Raw genomic sequence first — 16,863 nt, forward strand, 5'->3', positions numbered from 1 at the left:
TGCAACCTCTTCAGATTTTAATTATGGTTTGCGAAGGCAAATCCAATGGCAAAATTAATCTCAAACAGCATAACTAAAACACTTCCTTTAATTTTTATAATTGAGCACGACTGTTAACGCAGGTAGTTAACCATCCAAACGCGCCACATTAGCATGCACTTCCTTTCGACAAATGACGAGGAATCATGGCTGACAGAAAAATCACAAAGCTAAGCTACGAAAGATATGGTTGTCGTTAAGGTTATGCAAATTCCAAGCAGCTAGCAGCTTGATAAAAAGGTTTACCATGAAGAATAAGTTGGTAAACGAAAATTGTCTTCCCTTGTTACAGATTGTGCATCTATCTATTTGATGCAGGTTAGAGAGGAACCAAAGAATCCCCAGATTTTATAGAATAACAATCAATGAAAGATTTTGCATCATTATCTTTGCAGAGTACTCTCTCGAGCCATTAATTCCTCCTCCACCATGTAATTAATTAGTTTGCTCCTTTGCCTTGTTCTACTGCCACACAAACTATTGGGATCATATCAGTGACGCTAATGCATGCTGTTCAATTGTAAACAATATTCTTAATGAGAAATTAAACAATGAATCAGAGGCGTAGTGATTTACCAGTGGCAGGAGGGATTGCAGTAGGCTTAGCGGAGGAGATGATGGTGGGGATGGCAGCCGTTGCTGAGGGAGGGAAGAAGTGGGTTGCAGGAAGTGCCATGCCCTGAGATTGGTGAGGATGGAAGTGGAAGAAAGGGTACATTGGTAGCATTCCATTAACTGCTGCAGCTGCTACCATTCCTCCTCCTTGAGCTGTTGCTGGATAAGAGAACTGGCCATGGTAGTATCCTCCTCCACCAGTTGGGCTCAGCTTCTGTATACCGACAAACCTTGTCATTTCTTTCGAAGGATTTTATAGTTTAAACAGATAGATATAGCCGTCGCTAATGTATAACTAACTATTTACCGAATTGTAACCGAAGTCCGCCATGTAATTAGGCGAGTACCTGCAGTCAATTAACGGAAAGGGGAGTCAGTTAATTAGAAAAGGACATGTGCGCCGCACGTGAAGGAGGGAGATTAAGGATGACAGCTGCGCGGCCCGCCGGTCCAGCTCAAACTACTACGTGGGGCCCGCGGAGAGGAAGGACCACGTGGGAGCCCGCCACGTGACGGGCCCCGACAGTCGTAGCATGTGCGCGGGCGGGCCCGCATGCGGTACCGCCTTCTCCCGTTCTCCGTCGGCGAAATGGCGCCTATGAGGGTGGTGGGGTGACTTACGCGTAGGCAGAGGAGGTGGAGTAGAAGGGAAGAAGGCCGTGGTGGTACTGGTGCAGCTGGAACGGCGGCGGCGGAGTTCCGGAGGGGTTCTGGTAGTACCACTGCGCAGCCGGCGGCGCCGGCGAGACGACTCTCGATCCGACCGCCATGCCTTTCTCGTCAACAAAGATCACAGTTTTTTTTAAAACAAAAATTAGTAACTTCTACACGGTCAGAAGATCAAAACCCGAGTCGAATGATACCAGGTGGTGGAGGTTGGCCCCCGCGCGAAGAGAGTGGCGCCGGAGTGGAAGGAGGAGAGTGCCGGATAACGCCGCCTCCGCGCTTAGCGCCGAGAGAAGCAAGGTTGCAATTTGCTCGGCGACCATTAATAACCGGCGTCGCGTCGTCGCACGCCTTCTTCGCCGCCTCTGCTTCCTTGAACGTCACCTACGCATTTCCGCAAACACTCACACAACAAACTTCCAACTTTAATCCATTCCCCTACTCACAAGCCACCATCACGGCAACTTACGAAGCCGTAGCCCTTCGATCGGCCAGAGATCTTGTCAGAAATGATGACGGCTTCGAGGATCTCCCCATACTTGTCGAAATGCTCGCGAAGCGCCTCCTTCTGCATCTCCCACGCGAGTCCGCCGACGAACACCTTGGTGAGCGTCGTGTCGCCGAACTGCTGCCCCATCGTCGTCGGAAGGAAGCCAAGAAAGCAAAGAGCAGACGAATTACGGTGACAGAATGGCGAGGAAGAGGAGGAGAGAGGCTATATAAGAAAAAAAAATGACGCATTATTAATTGTTATTAAGTGGAAAAGGGCATCATTTTTATGAATTAATTAATGAAGAGAAAGTGGATAATATAAAGCAGCGACATGGAGCGGACAGCCTATCAACGTGCTTTCCTCGTCTTTAATTGGACTCCATAAATTAAACCAACAAAATAGAATTAACGCGGGCTGTCGTCCGCCCGACCTCGCACTGCCAATGAGGCCGCAAGGGGAAGCCATACATGGCGACGGGACGTGGGTCCCCATGTCAAATCCACCCAATCAGGTTCCAGCCTCAGTAAAGACGAGGTCGGCTCAGGAGAGGAAATCCACCCGGTCCAAAGCTGTAACCGGACCCCACGTGCACGTGGAAGCTGCCTGAGCGGAATGAAAATCGTTGCAGTCCAACGTCCGTAACAGTCAGCTCCTCCGTATCCCCTTGGCCTGCCACGGAACAAAACGGATTCCTACGAGGCTACGACCAAACCACCGAACAACAACAACGAAATCGGATATATCGGATCAGATTTGGTCGACCCAACACTGCGGATTCCGTCCGTGTTACAGTCGGGGTTTTTCCCCCTTCTAATTAGAAATTTTATTGATTTATTTTTCAAATATCGATTTGGTCGGACCGGTGCATCACTGTTCGAGTGATATTCAAGGGAAAGGGCAGATGCAGGGCTTTATAATTGAGGTTTGACTGAGATGAAGAGGGAATATATATGGATGAATTAGCTGGAATCCCTGACAAGTGAGCTGGCTGAGGGACTGCACAATATAATACTGAAATCGAACAAGTGAAGAACTAGCATGTGGTGGTGGTGTTCCACGCCCTTTTCTTTAGAAGCTCCAAACACCAAAAGGGTGATATGTTACCATAGAGATACTAATTGCTTAGTATATTTACTACTTAATTAATTAAGGGTGATATGTATAAATCTCAGTATGGCTGCATAACATAATAGCGTTACATCGCACTTGATGCCGAGAAGAAACAGAAGAAGCCAGTGGCTGCACAAGGGGAAGTTAGTGACTGGTACTGTGACTCTGTGAGCATATATTCTAGTTACTGCAAACCACATGCTTCCATCATGTGCCGCGAACCCTTTTCAGCTGTAAACAATTAAATAGCTCCGGCAGTTTGCACTGTGCCTGGGACTAGGATACAGAGAGGAGGATCAGATCAGATCGATCAGAGTGGCTAGCTAGCTTGGCGGTGGAGATCACAGTAGTATGCCGTCACTGTTTGTTTTTGATGATTAACGCTACTCGGCATTGGTGCAGGCAGATGGACAAAAATGGTTCCATGTCGAGGTGCCAGCACATTTGGTACCATCATATGGACTCCCAAACACAGCATGAGTTGTCCACCACGCAATGAGAACCTGCGTGGGACTATCGAGAATGGGCTTCGTTGGCTGAAGTATAGTAATTCGGAGAGGTTGCCTGCATGATCACGCTGAGCGGGGATGGTTTGCATGCATGTTCTAGGCTGGACGTGGGTGGCTATGTCGTCGCTGTAGTATGTGCTCTTAGCGGCGTCTTAACTCGGAAATCCAGACCTGTTGGATTTGCGTGGAGCCATGAAACAGATTCCCACTCGCGAGAGAGAAAAAGGGACTCGTAAATTATCTCAGCCAATTAATAATCTGGAAGAACCTTCTTCCAGGAACTTAATCACGCCTGAAAGTTATTGAGGTAAATTGGAAGAAAAAAAATTCCTGATCTAGCAAGAATCTGGTAAACACATTAATGAGTTGGAAATAGTAGTTGACATGAAGTTTTCTTCCCGTTGCCTAGTGTGGAAAATTATATAATGAATAATAGGCTTCAGTTACTGCTTCCCTTTGAGGTCCATTTCGATGATAACCAAAAAGTAGTAACAAGATCAGGTTATGCAGGAATAACATCCGTTTTTTCAGGCTTTGCCAAAGTTTCTCCCGGTAAAGACAGTGGCATGCAATTGCTAAATCAACAAGACTTCAAACCTCTAGTCCAAATGAAGCGTTCATAGTAGTTGCAAATCCATCTGAATTGCTCTGCCTCTACTTGCGAAAGTTGTGCCTGGAAATGTTTCGATCATGATTCATCACGAGATGGAAATGTTTTAGCTCTGAAACATGCAGCAGATGATGATCCATGTTCTGAATGCTTCCCTGATGCAGGGTGCGGATCTAGGAATCAAATATCCATCCAGGCCACCATGGATGGCTACTTACTGCTTATTTTACCCACACAATTCAGAAACAGCAAAACCTGTCTCATGAACTGATAAGCAGCAAGTTAATATGCACCAGAAAAAACAGAGGTCTCCCCTACTTTATATTTGCAGTCATTTCTTGCTACATTATTATTATTATTATTATTATTATTATTATTATTATTATTATTATTATTATTTTTGTTTTTGTTTTCTTGCTCGCTCTAAAGGATGAGGGTTGACATGTGCATCAGTTCACCCGAAGTTAAAAGAGTACCATAAATTCACTTGTAAAAACTTATTAAATATTTCAATTGCTAATGGGCAAATATAGTTCTGTTTTGTTAATCTGACGAGGACATTAGGTCGTCAGGAATTTTAGAAAAAAATATTAAATTTATAAATTAAATTCAAATTTTATCTATTAGAGTGGTTTGAGTGAATAATCTTAAATTGTTGGTCTTATATTACCAAGTTCAAGTGACAGTCAAATCCGAATGTCATGTTGGGAGAAGTCGCAGTATTGCCCGAGTGGATGTTGAGTCGGGAAGGAAGCTGCCGATCGGATGCCAAGCGGTACTCGAGTGCCGAGTCAGGGACAGAGTCACTGAGTCTTGAGTTGGGAGTTGGGAAGCAGAGTCGGGAGTCAGAGTCGTCCAGTCAGGAGTCAGAGTCACGGAGTCACGAAGTCGGGAGTCAGAGGGAGATGCCGAGACATCCGTTCACGTAGTTTCCTTGAATCATATTCACCTCACTTTTGACTGTGGTTCGAGGTTGTCTCAAATCGCCTGTTTTCCAAGATATAGTGGCAAACCGTGATCACCACTAAACACTGGTAGATCATGACGAACTTGTTGGAATCCCAAGGATGTTTTTGATGTGACCAACCAAATTAGGTTAGGTCCTGTTATGTTCTGATCCCTGTATTTAAGTGTGCAGGAGCTTAGGAGTATAGGAAGTCGAGCAGAAGATGCAACTAGTGAGAAAGACGGCACGGGAGAGAGCTGATGAGCTCGGTGTGTCTGAGGGACGAGGTGCTACGGAAGAGTATACCGGCAGACGAGAAGGACACACGTGGCAGTCCGAGAGACGAGAAGTTGGGGAGGAAGGCTGCTCGAGGAGAAGGCCAAAAATTGGGTTCGGGTGAACCCTATTCCGTTAGCCGAAATCACCCAGGAGATCGCAGTAGCAAAGGAGAGAAATGGAGCTGCAAGTGCTGCTGGAGGCGCCTTCAAAGGCTGTTGAAGGTGCCTCCGTGCCTTCTGTGGAAGACGCCTTCCATGGATGGAAGGCGCCTTCGATGAACAGTGCGAAGGCGCCTTCTAAGGCTATGGGAGGCACCTTCGACCAGGCAATTTGACCGTTTGTCGAAAAGATAAAGTTTTATCCTTTTTCCACGCTGGAGGCGCCTTCCAACCCTATGGAAGGCGCTTTCAGCCTGTGGATAATATTTTCCAGGGGCTATAAAAAGACCCCTGGACCTAGGAAAGAAGTAACAACTTGTGTATTCACGCTTTCTACTGCCTTGGATTAATAACTATCTAGGTTATAACCAAGTAATTCTTGGCCTTTTACTGATTTTATTTAAGTTGTTGTTTCTATTTAATTTTATTTGCTATTGCTGCTAACCTGAGTTGAAAGATCGAGAAGATGTTTGTTTTAGTGTTTCAGGCAACTCAACCCTCTCCAATCAGTCGACCCAACCGACAAACTGAGAATGCACTCAAGTGCTATTATGAGTAGTTCAATTGAGCGGATGCACAACTAAGAGGAAATAATTGGGAACGAAGGTGGAGGAATTCTTTTCCTATTGTTTTTGCTTATAACTCTTTGCTTTTGCTCACAGCCTCCTTTTATAGGAGCGCTCACTCTTGACTGTAATGAATAATCGAATTATGACTAGTTTAATGTTGTCATTAATGAGTTTAATGTCAGTTATTATTATCGAAACGTTATGAAATCACCATTAATGGATTTAATGTCAGCTATTATTGCCAATAAGATATGAAATTACCATTAATTTTAGATTAATGCTTTCGTTACACTCTTGAGTAGGTAGCAAAAAGAGATTTAAATGGTGAAACGTTGGTTCATTCACTTGCGCAAATTTTGCCTTGGCCGGTCTAACATTCAACGTGAGTAGGTCGTCATCGCATACGAGTCAACTTGGTTTAGTAGAATTCAACTCTGGATTTGTACCCCCAGAGCACTCATGCGTGAGAGAGAACCTCTTCCCATGCATATGTTTACAATATCAATGCATGTGTCATAATTTAAACCAATAATAAAGCCAAAAGACTCCCAATGTGGAACTAAAAACCCATGCACAATAAAGTCTTTTTTTCTTCGCATCTTTATGAAGGATCGAAAAAAATTTAGATATTTCCACAATGACATGATATTGTCCACTTTTGGCCTAGTTTCGACTATTCCGGAACATCTTCTAAGAATTGTCATAGTCATTCAACCTCTTCACCACATTTGTCAAGAGATATAAACTCAGATTTCATTGTGGATCTGATTATTACGGCTTGTTTAGAAGATTTCTATGAAATAGCTACACCTCTCAACATGAATACATATTCACTCATAGATTTAAAGTCTTTTATGTCAGATATCCAACTTGCATCGATGTATCATTTGATCACAGTAGGATACACTACAAGAATATTGATATTTAGAGGCGAATTATTTCATCTCTAACATATAAATTATTATCGTTAAATTCCATTTATGGTGATAAAGTTTTGTCACTAGCGTCATCATTATAAGCCTGTCGTAAACACATATTGGTGATGTTTTTTTGTCATTTCGTTGCCACGTAATAAATCATCGCTAACTAAGAACATTCATTGCTAAATACTTTGCAGTGAATTAAGATAAGTCATTGCTAAACTAAATATTAGCGTCAAATTAAGGGCTTCCGCTACTAATAAGTTTACTACCAATCTAACCAGTTTTGTCGCTAACACTATCGTAGTTCGCCTCAAACCTTCACATTAAGTTGCAATGTATCTAACAGTTTGTGGCGATTTTAGAGACTTCGTCGCTAATATCTTCACTACGTACTTGATTCACCGTAAACCCTTCCGTTATTCATTGCAAACCATTGCGATAAATTGAGATATATCTGGAGGTTGGCGATGATTTTAGGAATATTTGTTGCTAAAATCTAATGTTAGCGATGAATATACTATATTCGTCGCTAACTCTCATTTTTTTTTAAAAAAAATTTTTGTTTGTGTTCATATAATAATCACAACTCTAACAACGATATTCACAAATAAGCTTACAAACAACTCATACTTTGACATAAATAAGTTCCCAACTGTAGCAACATTCACAAACAAGAAGTCTAATAACAAGTAACATAACAAACAAAGTACACAATAAGTAACAATTTCAACACTCCAAGTTCACAACCACATCATCATAAAGTCTACAAGAAATAAACTTCACAACATCATATTCATATCCAAAAAATCTACAACATCAAAGTCTAAGATCGAGGAGGAGGAGGTGGAGCTGAAGATGAATTATGGATCAAGGAATCTAATGCTTCAAGTGTCAATTGGTTAAGAATTTATTCAAACATATCTTGTCTTAATTTTATTGATGCTAACTCATCTTAGGTGCTTGCTAATTGAACTCTGGTATTCGCTAACTCATCTTAGATGGACTCAAAATTTTCACTTAAAACAATGTTAGTTGATCTGGATGAGGAGGTGACATTTGAAGAAGTGGACCTAACTAGCTTTGGCCCACTTCCAAGTCCTCTAATGTATCCGGAATGAGTACCGAGGACCTGCTACAAGTTTTAAAGATAAAAAAAAACATATGATATGATATGATATGATTTGATGTTATATTGAATAGTAAATAACAACCAAATAAGATGATTATGAAATGTAGATATACTGAAAAATAAATCTCCTAGTGTACATAGTTGATGAAGTATCTAAAGAAATATCTTGGTTAGTCCCAATATTAAAATTATTTCCTGATTCAATTTATTTATATACTTCATCAACTTCAGTTACTTCATATATTTCTTGGTGTTGAACCTTTTGCACTACCTTCCAATGACCTCCACGCTTTATATCATTTAAATAATAAACTTAGTTTGCTTGATTGGCTAAAATGAATGGGTCATCAGCGTACCATGTTTTAGAAGTGTCAATACATAAAAGATTTCGACCATTGATTTTTTTCTTTGATTACATTGGAACCATTCACACCAGAATAATTATACTTTATACCTAAAACCTGAAAGAAATAAAATAGTTGAACAACATCCTTCAACACTCCAAAAAAAATCCAAATTGTCACCATCATCAAATGATGGCATACTAACCCCACTATTCTGAGTAGTTCTGCGAGAATCACGGGATATTGTATGACATCGAATACCATTTACAATGCAAGCATCATACAGTTGAACTTCAACAACAGGTCACATTGCTAAATAGTACAACTCATTTGTGTAGGGGATCTTGTGGCCAGCTAGAAGAGAGGGGTTGAATAGGTGGCCCCCCAAAATATATCGCTTCCTACGTATTTGTTAATTGCGCAGTGGAAATCTGATACTAAATACAAATGTGAAAACTAAAGACTAAAGGAAAGAACAAGCAAACAAACCGACACACCGATTTACATGGTTCGGAGATAAGGCTCCTACTCCACGGCTGTCCGTAAGATGGGCGATCCCTATTCGTCGATGGATTACTCCCCGGAAGACCTCCAGCTAGCTCACGTAGCTCCTTGTGGGTGGAGAAACCTCACCACAACTCTCACAAGAACTCTTGAGAAGCTAGGGTACTGGTAGACTACTAATAAGGGTTAACCACCTCTATTTTGTCAGCCTTAACCAAGCTCCAAACCCTTGGTTATATAGGCCACGGTTTGAAAAATCCCGCCTACCAGTTAACTTCCAAAACCATCAATCGACCGCCCCTCTGTGGAGATTCAACCGTTACATCTCAACGACCCGATACCAGTCAACTAGTAAAAGTATCAGTCGACTATTCTACACTAGCTGAGCGAACAGGAGTATTTTGTTCACCCCCAGTTGACTACACCAATCGACTGATGAAACCACGAGTCGACTGGTACTCGAGTACAATCTCTCAGCACTCAGACCCTCACCCTTACGACTCACTTGACTCTTCGTTGCAGCCTTGACATCTTGCCTTCAATCCTACTTCCTTTAGCTCTCGTCCCTCGGATGCACCCAAACCCGCGGTTCATCCCAATGTCATCCTTCGTGTATGCCTTAAAGTCGCTTCCCTCGGCCCTTGTCCTTGCTGCCTTGTCCATCGTCCCTCGGATGCTCCATCCTTCACCAGACCCGAAGCCATCAAGCTGAGTCATATGTGTATCCTGCAAACCTGCACACTCACATACACATATCAAATAACAAGGGTGAACCTAACTTAAACCCTTTGCTCAAACACCAAAACACATGGTCGCACGGACCATTGGGATTGCTCCAACAATTTGTGCTTTCTGAATTTGTTAAATTCTTTAACTTTATCATTCTATCTCTAAACCAATGTGGAAAATATCTCTCATGATATTAGAGAAGTTGATTTGAATGATCTTTATATAATAGAAGTTGAAGATGTTTGCTGCATAAATAAATATTTAAATTATAATTTTATAATGAAATATAAATAATAAATATTACATAATGTAAAAATTTACTTCTCATATTGATCAACTTCTTTATAATTATTGAAATATATCAATGTGCTTTCTTATATAAAGTCAAAGGCAATTTTAGATTATGTTGGTTGCCAAACACTCTTGTTTGTTGTGAGAAAATACTTAAATTACATGTTATTGGTTGAACATCTTTGTTTCGTTCTGGTCTAATAAATCTTGTCTTAATTTGACTCATATATAAGGAACTACAAGTTAATGCCATATTTACAATATACCCCTCTGCAATAGATCCTTTAGGTCTTGCTTTATTGCGAATATGTTTTTTTAGTTTGCCCAAATATCGCTCAAAGGGATACATCCATCATGAAGAAACAAGTCCAGCTAACATGACTTCATTGGGTAAATGAATTGCCAAATAAACCATAATGTCAAAAAATGTCGGAGGAAATATTTGTTCCATCTTACATAATATGAAGACTATTTCCTCCTCCATTTTACATAAGTTTTCTATGTATAAAGATCTTGCAATTATCTTTTTGAAAAAGTCACAAAACTCAATTAGTGTGTCGTATATGTCTTTTGGAAAGAATTTCCATACATTTACTGGAAGTATTCTTTACAACAAGACATGACAATCATATGATTTTAGTCCATGTAACTTTCCATCATTTGTATTCACATTTCTAGATATCTTAGCAGTATATCCATCAGAAACTTCACCGATTTTAAAAATTGACAAAATTCATGTCTTTCTTCTAATGTTAATATGTAACTTGCATGTGGTTTACTAAATTTGTCTCCAACTTTTTTTAAATGCAATTCACTTCTAATCCCCATATCCTACAAGTCTAACCTTGTTTTAAATGTATCCTTTGATTTTCCATCTATATTAAATAATGTGTCAACCAAAGCGTTACGGATATTTTTTTCAATGTGTATCACATCTAAATTGTGTCTCAACTTTAAATCTAGCCAATATTTTAACTAAAAAAATATAGACTTCTTTACTTAATTTGTATCATCCAAAGGTTGCTGCCGCTTTTTTACTTAATGTAGGATTTGTACCAAATGTCACTTGGGGTAATGCATCTAACTGTGCTAAAATCTCATACCATGGGTGTTGTACATTCAAGAATCGACAGTAACATGTGTAGCATATTTTACTTTGTAATCTTTGAGATTTAGTTTCATTAAGACATGTTTGAACATGCTTTATAACCCTTTGTGCTCCATCTAGATATTGTTCTATATGCTAGAAAGTTATGAACGGTCCACATCACAGTAGTATATAATTGAAATACTTGTTCAGTTGATGCATCATATGCTTCCACCCCATCATCCCATAGCTCCTTTAGTTCCTTGATCAAAGATCGTAAGTATACATCTATCTCTTTCCCAGGTGATTTAGGCCAGGAATTAAAAGAGACATCATTAAGTATGTTGGCTTCCTCATTTCCATGGCGATAAATTATAATTCACAAGTATAACATGCCACATACTATAAGTATTTGATATGTTTCCAAATGGATTAAACCATCAATAGCCAATCCTAAGCGAATATTTCATGGATCACTAGCAAATATTTCATGTAAAGTGTCAAATTATTTCCATGATTCACTATCTGTTGGGTATCTTAATATATCATCTGTTTCAACCCATTTTTCTTTATGTCATCTTATATCTTTTGTTGTATGCTTCACAATAAATAACTGCTTAAGTCTGTGCTTCAGAGGAAAATATCAAAGAATTTTCTGAGCATTCTTTTTCTTATTCATCCCATCATACTTGTATCTAGGCTCCTTGCATACTAGACATGTATCCTTATTCTCGTGCTTACCCTAAAATAATATACAATCATTCTTACATACATGTATCTTCTCATATGCCAATCATAACTCTTTTAACATTTTCTTTGCTTCATAATGAGAGTTTGAATTCACATTCGATTTGGGAAATGTCTTTTGCAATAACTAAAGTAACATATCAAAAGATTTATTGCTCCACCCATTTAACACCTTCACATGCATTAACTTGACCAAAAAAAAAATATAGAAAAATTAGTACAAGTGTTATATAACTCTTTTTGTGCTTCTTCAAATATTAAGGTATAACTTCCTCCAATATCATTTACATTAATATCAAATTAGTACAAGTGTTGTATAACTCTTTTTGTGCTTCTTCAAATATTGAGGTATAACTTCCTCCAATATCATTTACATTAATATCATCTAATTGAGGTCCACTATTTTCTACATTTCTTAAATCAGTAAGCATGTCTTTAAAATCATGTTCCTCTTTATTGACAATATTTATATTAATAGATGATGTATCAGCTTCTCCATGAAAGTTCCAAACTTTGTATAATTTGTCAAATTCCCACCTATAAAGATGTCATCAAACATAATTCAACTCATATTTAAACAAGTTGCCACACCTTCGATATGAATAATGAATTTTGGATAAATTCAAACTTATCATATAATTCTTTGTTATCTTTAAAAACTGATTCAACCCATTTATATATTCAAGACTAATTCAATTCTCAATCATTATCCAACTTTTATCCATATTTATAAAACCTAGTTAAACATATAAAAAACATATTATTTAAGAAATAACTCTTATAAGAAATCAAAATAACCCTAAATAAGTATCAAAACTAACCATAAAATTATAATTAAAATTTTTTCAAATACTAGAGCAAGAAAAATCTTAAAATTATCATCTACAGATCAAAATAACCCAAAAATTATCATCTAAACATCAAAAAACCCTAAAGCCATCAAAAGTATCAAAATATCCCTAAAATTATCATCTAGAATAACCCTAATATTATGATTAAAAATACTAGAGATCAAAATAACTAGTATCAAAAACATTAGAGATCATCTAGTATCAAAAGCCCTAAAATTATCCATTATAAAGATCAAAATACCCCTAAAATCATCATCTAAATATCAAAATATCTTTAAGTTTATCATCTAAGTATCATATACTGAAAATAATGCTTGAAAAGGTTATTCCGTGAGATATTGGAGGAGGGTCAGAATAGGAAGGCAGATCGGAGTAGAAGGGTTGGACTAGGAAGGTCGGTCGGAGCAGAAGCAAGACAATCGCCGAAGTCGTCGAAGTCGCCAGAGGAGAAGTGCGGTGTAGGAGGTCACAGGAGAAGGGAGCAGGAGGCTTCCGTCGGAGTCGCCACAGCAGGGAGCAAGATGTTTCCGTCGGAGTCGTTGGAGTAGCAAGAGGAGAGGTGCATGTGGAGAAGAAGAGGAGGTGTAGCGTGAGGAGGAAGAAAGAGCGGCGTCGGGAAGAAAGAGGAGTGTCGGGGGAAACTAGGGTATTTTTATGAATGTTAGAGTTGATTTTTACGCTAAAATAATATTTAACGACGAAATAGAGTTTTTTCGCCGCTAACATATTAGAGGCGATTTGGTCAAATTCATCGTTATTATATGAATATTAGCGGTGATTTATTTTTTCATGTCACTAACATAATAATTAGCGATGAAAAATGCCATATTTCGCCATTAAACCATTAGCGATGAATTAGTCCCATTCGCCACTAACCTACCTTTTAAAACGAGACCACTAAACCTTATTAACGATGAATTATGAATTTGTCGATAACATATATTTTTTTGTGAAAAAATATGTTGAAAAAAATAATATTTGTGGCAAATTGATATTTTGTCACAAATTACACTAGTCAGCTTCGAATTTTAATTTTGTCGCTAATAATTCATTGTTATTTTACTGATTTTTTGTAGTGATATCTCATATAATGTAATCCATATTCACGAGTCTACCTCATGTACCTTAGTACTTTTATTATTCCTTTCTAGTGCTCAACATATGGACTACTCGTGTATCTATTTAGTTACTTGCTACGTAGGCTAAGTCCGATTGTGTATATATCAAGTACATCAGACTTCTAATCATCCAAAAGTATTATATCCGGGAGATACTTTATCCTCAATTCTTCGATAGATGTTGACTCATATCTATCGGCATTCATGCCAATACAGTATCTCCCTTTGTGAACTTCTTAAGAATTTTGTCTATATAATGAGACTGATTAAGGACAAGTCCTTCTACTGTTCTAAGAATTTTGATTCTTAGAATCACATTAGATAAGCGCATGTCTTTTATGTCAAATCTTAAGTTCAATATGTCTTTAGTGGATTTGATTATCTTATCATTACTTCCAATGATAAGTATGTCATCTACATATGACACAAAATGACATGGTCATTCTCTGTGAATTTAATATAGATACATTTATCACATTCATTGATTTTAAATCTGCATTCCTTCATAGCATTATCAAATTTTTCATGCCACTACTTTGATGTTTGTTTCAAGTCTTATAACGACTTCATCAATCTATAAACCTTATTTTTTTTGCCCTATCACAGAAACCCTTCAAGTTGTTCTTTACATCCATCTAATAGATTTTATAATTCCATAGAGCGACAATAGACAACAAAACTCTAATGGAAGTTATTCCTGATATAAATGAATATGTATCAAAGTAATCAAGGTTTTCTCATTGCTAGTATCCTTTAATTTCCAATTTGACCTTATACTTATTAATTGTGTTATCTGATTTCATTTCTTCTTAAAGATCTATTTACAACCTAGTAGTTTGCTTCTGTGAAGAAGATCTATAAGTTTTCATGTGTGATTTTGCAAGATAGAATATATTTCAGATGCAATTGTCTCTTTCTAGTAAGGTCCATCAAAAGTGCTTTATACTTCTGAGTAACTATGGGATTCACTTTCCAACACGAAAGTGATAAAATTCATTCCATAGGATTTTTCCATCCAAGCTCTTTTACTTCGTCTTAGCTCAACCTCAACTGATTTATTATTATCTTCTTCTTGTGTTTCATATGCTCATTTAAAGGAGCTAGTTTCCTCTTAGGTCTTATACGAAAATGCATACTCGAAGAACAATGCGTTTCTTGATTCTATTATCAAGTTCTTGTGTATATCTAGTATTTGTGATTCATACACAAAAAATTGATACTACTGTTATGTGTTTATCTAATAAATATGCAATCAATAATTTTGGTCCTCTCTTAATCCTTTTCAGATTAGACATCAAAACTTTGGCAAAACACCCCGCATTCGTAAATATTTGTAGAACGGTTGTCTTCCATTCTATAACTTATAAGAGCTTTATCTATTTTCTTTTGGGAAACTTAATTTAAAAAGTAATTAGCTGTTAACATAGCTTCCCCCACATGAACTCTTGCAGTCTAGAGCTCAATAAAAGAGCAATCATCATCTCCTTTAGAGTGCGGTTCTTTCACTTAGCAACTCCATTTTGCTGAAGAGTATACGGAGCTATTGTTTTATGTCTAGTCACATGTTCAATACATAACTCGGTGAACGGTGAAACATATTTACCACCTTGGTCACTTCGAACCACCTTAATGTTTTTATTAAGTTGGTTTTCAATCTCATTATTATAGAAAATAAATTTCTCTATAGCTCCATCCTTACTTTTGAGAAAATGCACATAATAGTATTTTGCGTTATCATCTATAAAAGTGATGAAGTATTTATTCCTACCACGTGTTAGTGTATCTTTGAGGTCATACATGTTGATGTGAATTAAACCAAATAGTTTACTACTTCTTTTAACATGTTAAAAGGGTGACCTTATCATTTTCACTACAACATAAATTTCACACTTGTGTTTCAGGTCAAGGTGAAAATTTGGTATGCTTTGCATGCTAATTAATCTATACAACACATCATAGTTAACATGTCCTAGTCAACCATACTACAAACATAAAGACTCAAGTATACAAATAGAAGAGTTTGTAGTTTTATTAACTTTAGGTGTAATCACCATTACACTGAGCTTAAATAGTCCATCGGTTATATAACTGTTTCTTAAAACATTCTATTTTTAGACAGCACAACTCTGTCTGACTCAAAATAATACGGAAATCATGCTTGCTTAACAGTGATCTTGACACTAGATTATTTCGAATCTTCAGAACATACAACACATTGTTTAGAGTTAACTCTTTGTTCGAGGTCAGCTTCAGCACCACATTTTCTTGGCCTATGATGTCCGAGGTTGTTGAGTTTTTCATGAATAGTTTCTCTCCATCTTTGATTTCTTTAAATTTATAGAACAACTCCTTATTGTAGTAGATATGTCTAGTGGCTCTAGTATTGATCCACCATTATCGCGGATTTGAACCCACCAAGTTCAGTTTATAAACCATGATGCAGAGGTCATCCATTTTTCATCTCTCATTCAGGTTGGTCTCCTATTTCTTCTTTGGCTTTCTGTATTTTGAAAATTTGTGACCAATTCGGTCATAGTTGAAACACTTTTTAGAGAACTTATTTTTGCAAATGCCTCCTCTAGGTCCTATCTTGGAAGATTTTAGATTCTTCCATTTAAAGCTTTGACAGTGCTCGACCGCGTTGGCTTTTACAGTAGCATGAGAGAATAACTTTCTCTCTGGACTCTTTTTATATTTCTCAATGCGAAGTCTAACAATGAGTTCTTCTATGTTCATCTCCTTCCGCTTATGTTTCAGATAGTTCTTGAAGTCCTAATCCAGAGGTAGCTTCTCAATAATAGCAGTCACTTGAAAGATTTTACTTATAACCATATATGCTAAGTATATCTCATGCAGGATCACCTGAAGTTCTTGGACTTGGCTGATCATCATCTTGGAGTCAACTATCTTGTAGTCCAGGAATCAACTCACAATGAATTTCTTCATCCCACGTCTTACGTCTTGTACTTCTTGTCTAATTACTCTCACAGCTTCTTAGTCGTTCTCTTTGTGATGTACATAACATACAATGAGCGGGCAAGGTAGTTGATGATGTACTTTCAATTTAGAAACTCAGAATGAGTCCATACTTCCACTGTATTGATGGTCTGAACATCAGTATCCTCAGTATGCTTAAAAGAGACCTC

At 37.9% G+C, this 16,863-nt stretch overlaps 1 protein-coding gene across 2 annotated transcripts; it reads right to left on the reverse strand.

The window, feature by feature from the left end:
• Positions 1–210: 210 nt before the first annotated feature.
• Positions 211–2,034, reverse strand: LOC122005247 (probable RNA-binding protein ARP1). 2 transcript variants are annotated; one of them, XM_042560220.1, is made up of 6 exons: positions 1,790–2,034; positions 1,518–1,704; positions 1,276–1,426; positions 962–1,001; positions 616–868; positions 211–504 (listed from the first exon to the last, which is right to left on the reverse strand). In XM_042560220.1, exons 1-6 carry the CDS (start codon positions 1,955–1,957, stop codon positions 479–481), a joined length of 825 nt encoding a protein of 274 aa, XP_042416154.1. In that variant the 5' UTR covers positions 1,958–2,034; the 3' UTR covers positions 211–478. The 2 variants fall into 2 exon arrangements, with proteins under 2 accessions (XP_042416154.1, XP_042416153.1); XM_042560219.1 differs by having other exon boundaries at positions 211–516.
• Between the last annotated feature and the right edge of the window lie 14,829 nt (positions 2,035–16,863).

The sequence above is a fragment of the Zingiber officinale genome, chromosome 7B, assembly GCF_018446385.1.
Source record: "Zingiber officinale cultivar Zhangliang chromosome 7B, Zo_v1.1, whole genome shotgun sequence".
NCBI lineage: Eukaryota > Viridiplantae > Streptophyta > Magnoliopsida > Zingiberales > Zingiberaceae > Zingiber > Zingiber officinale.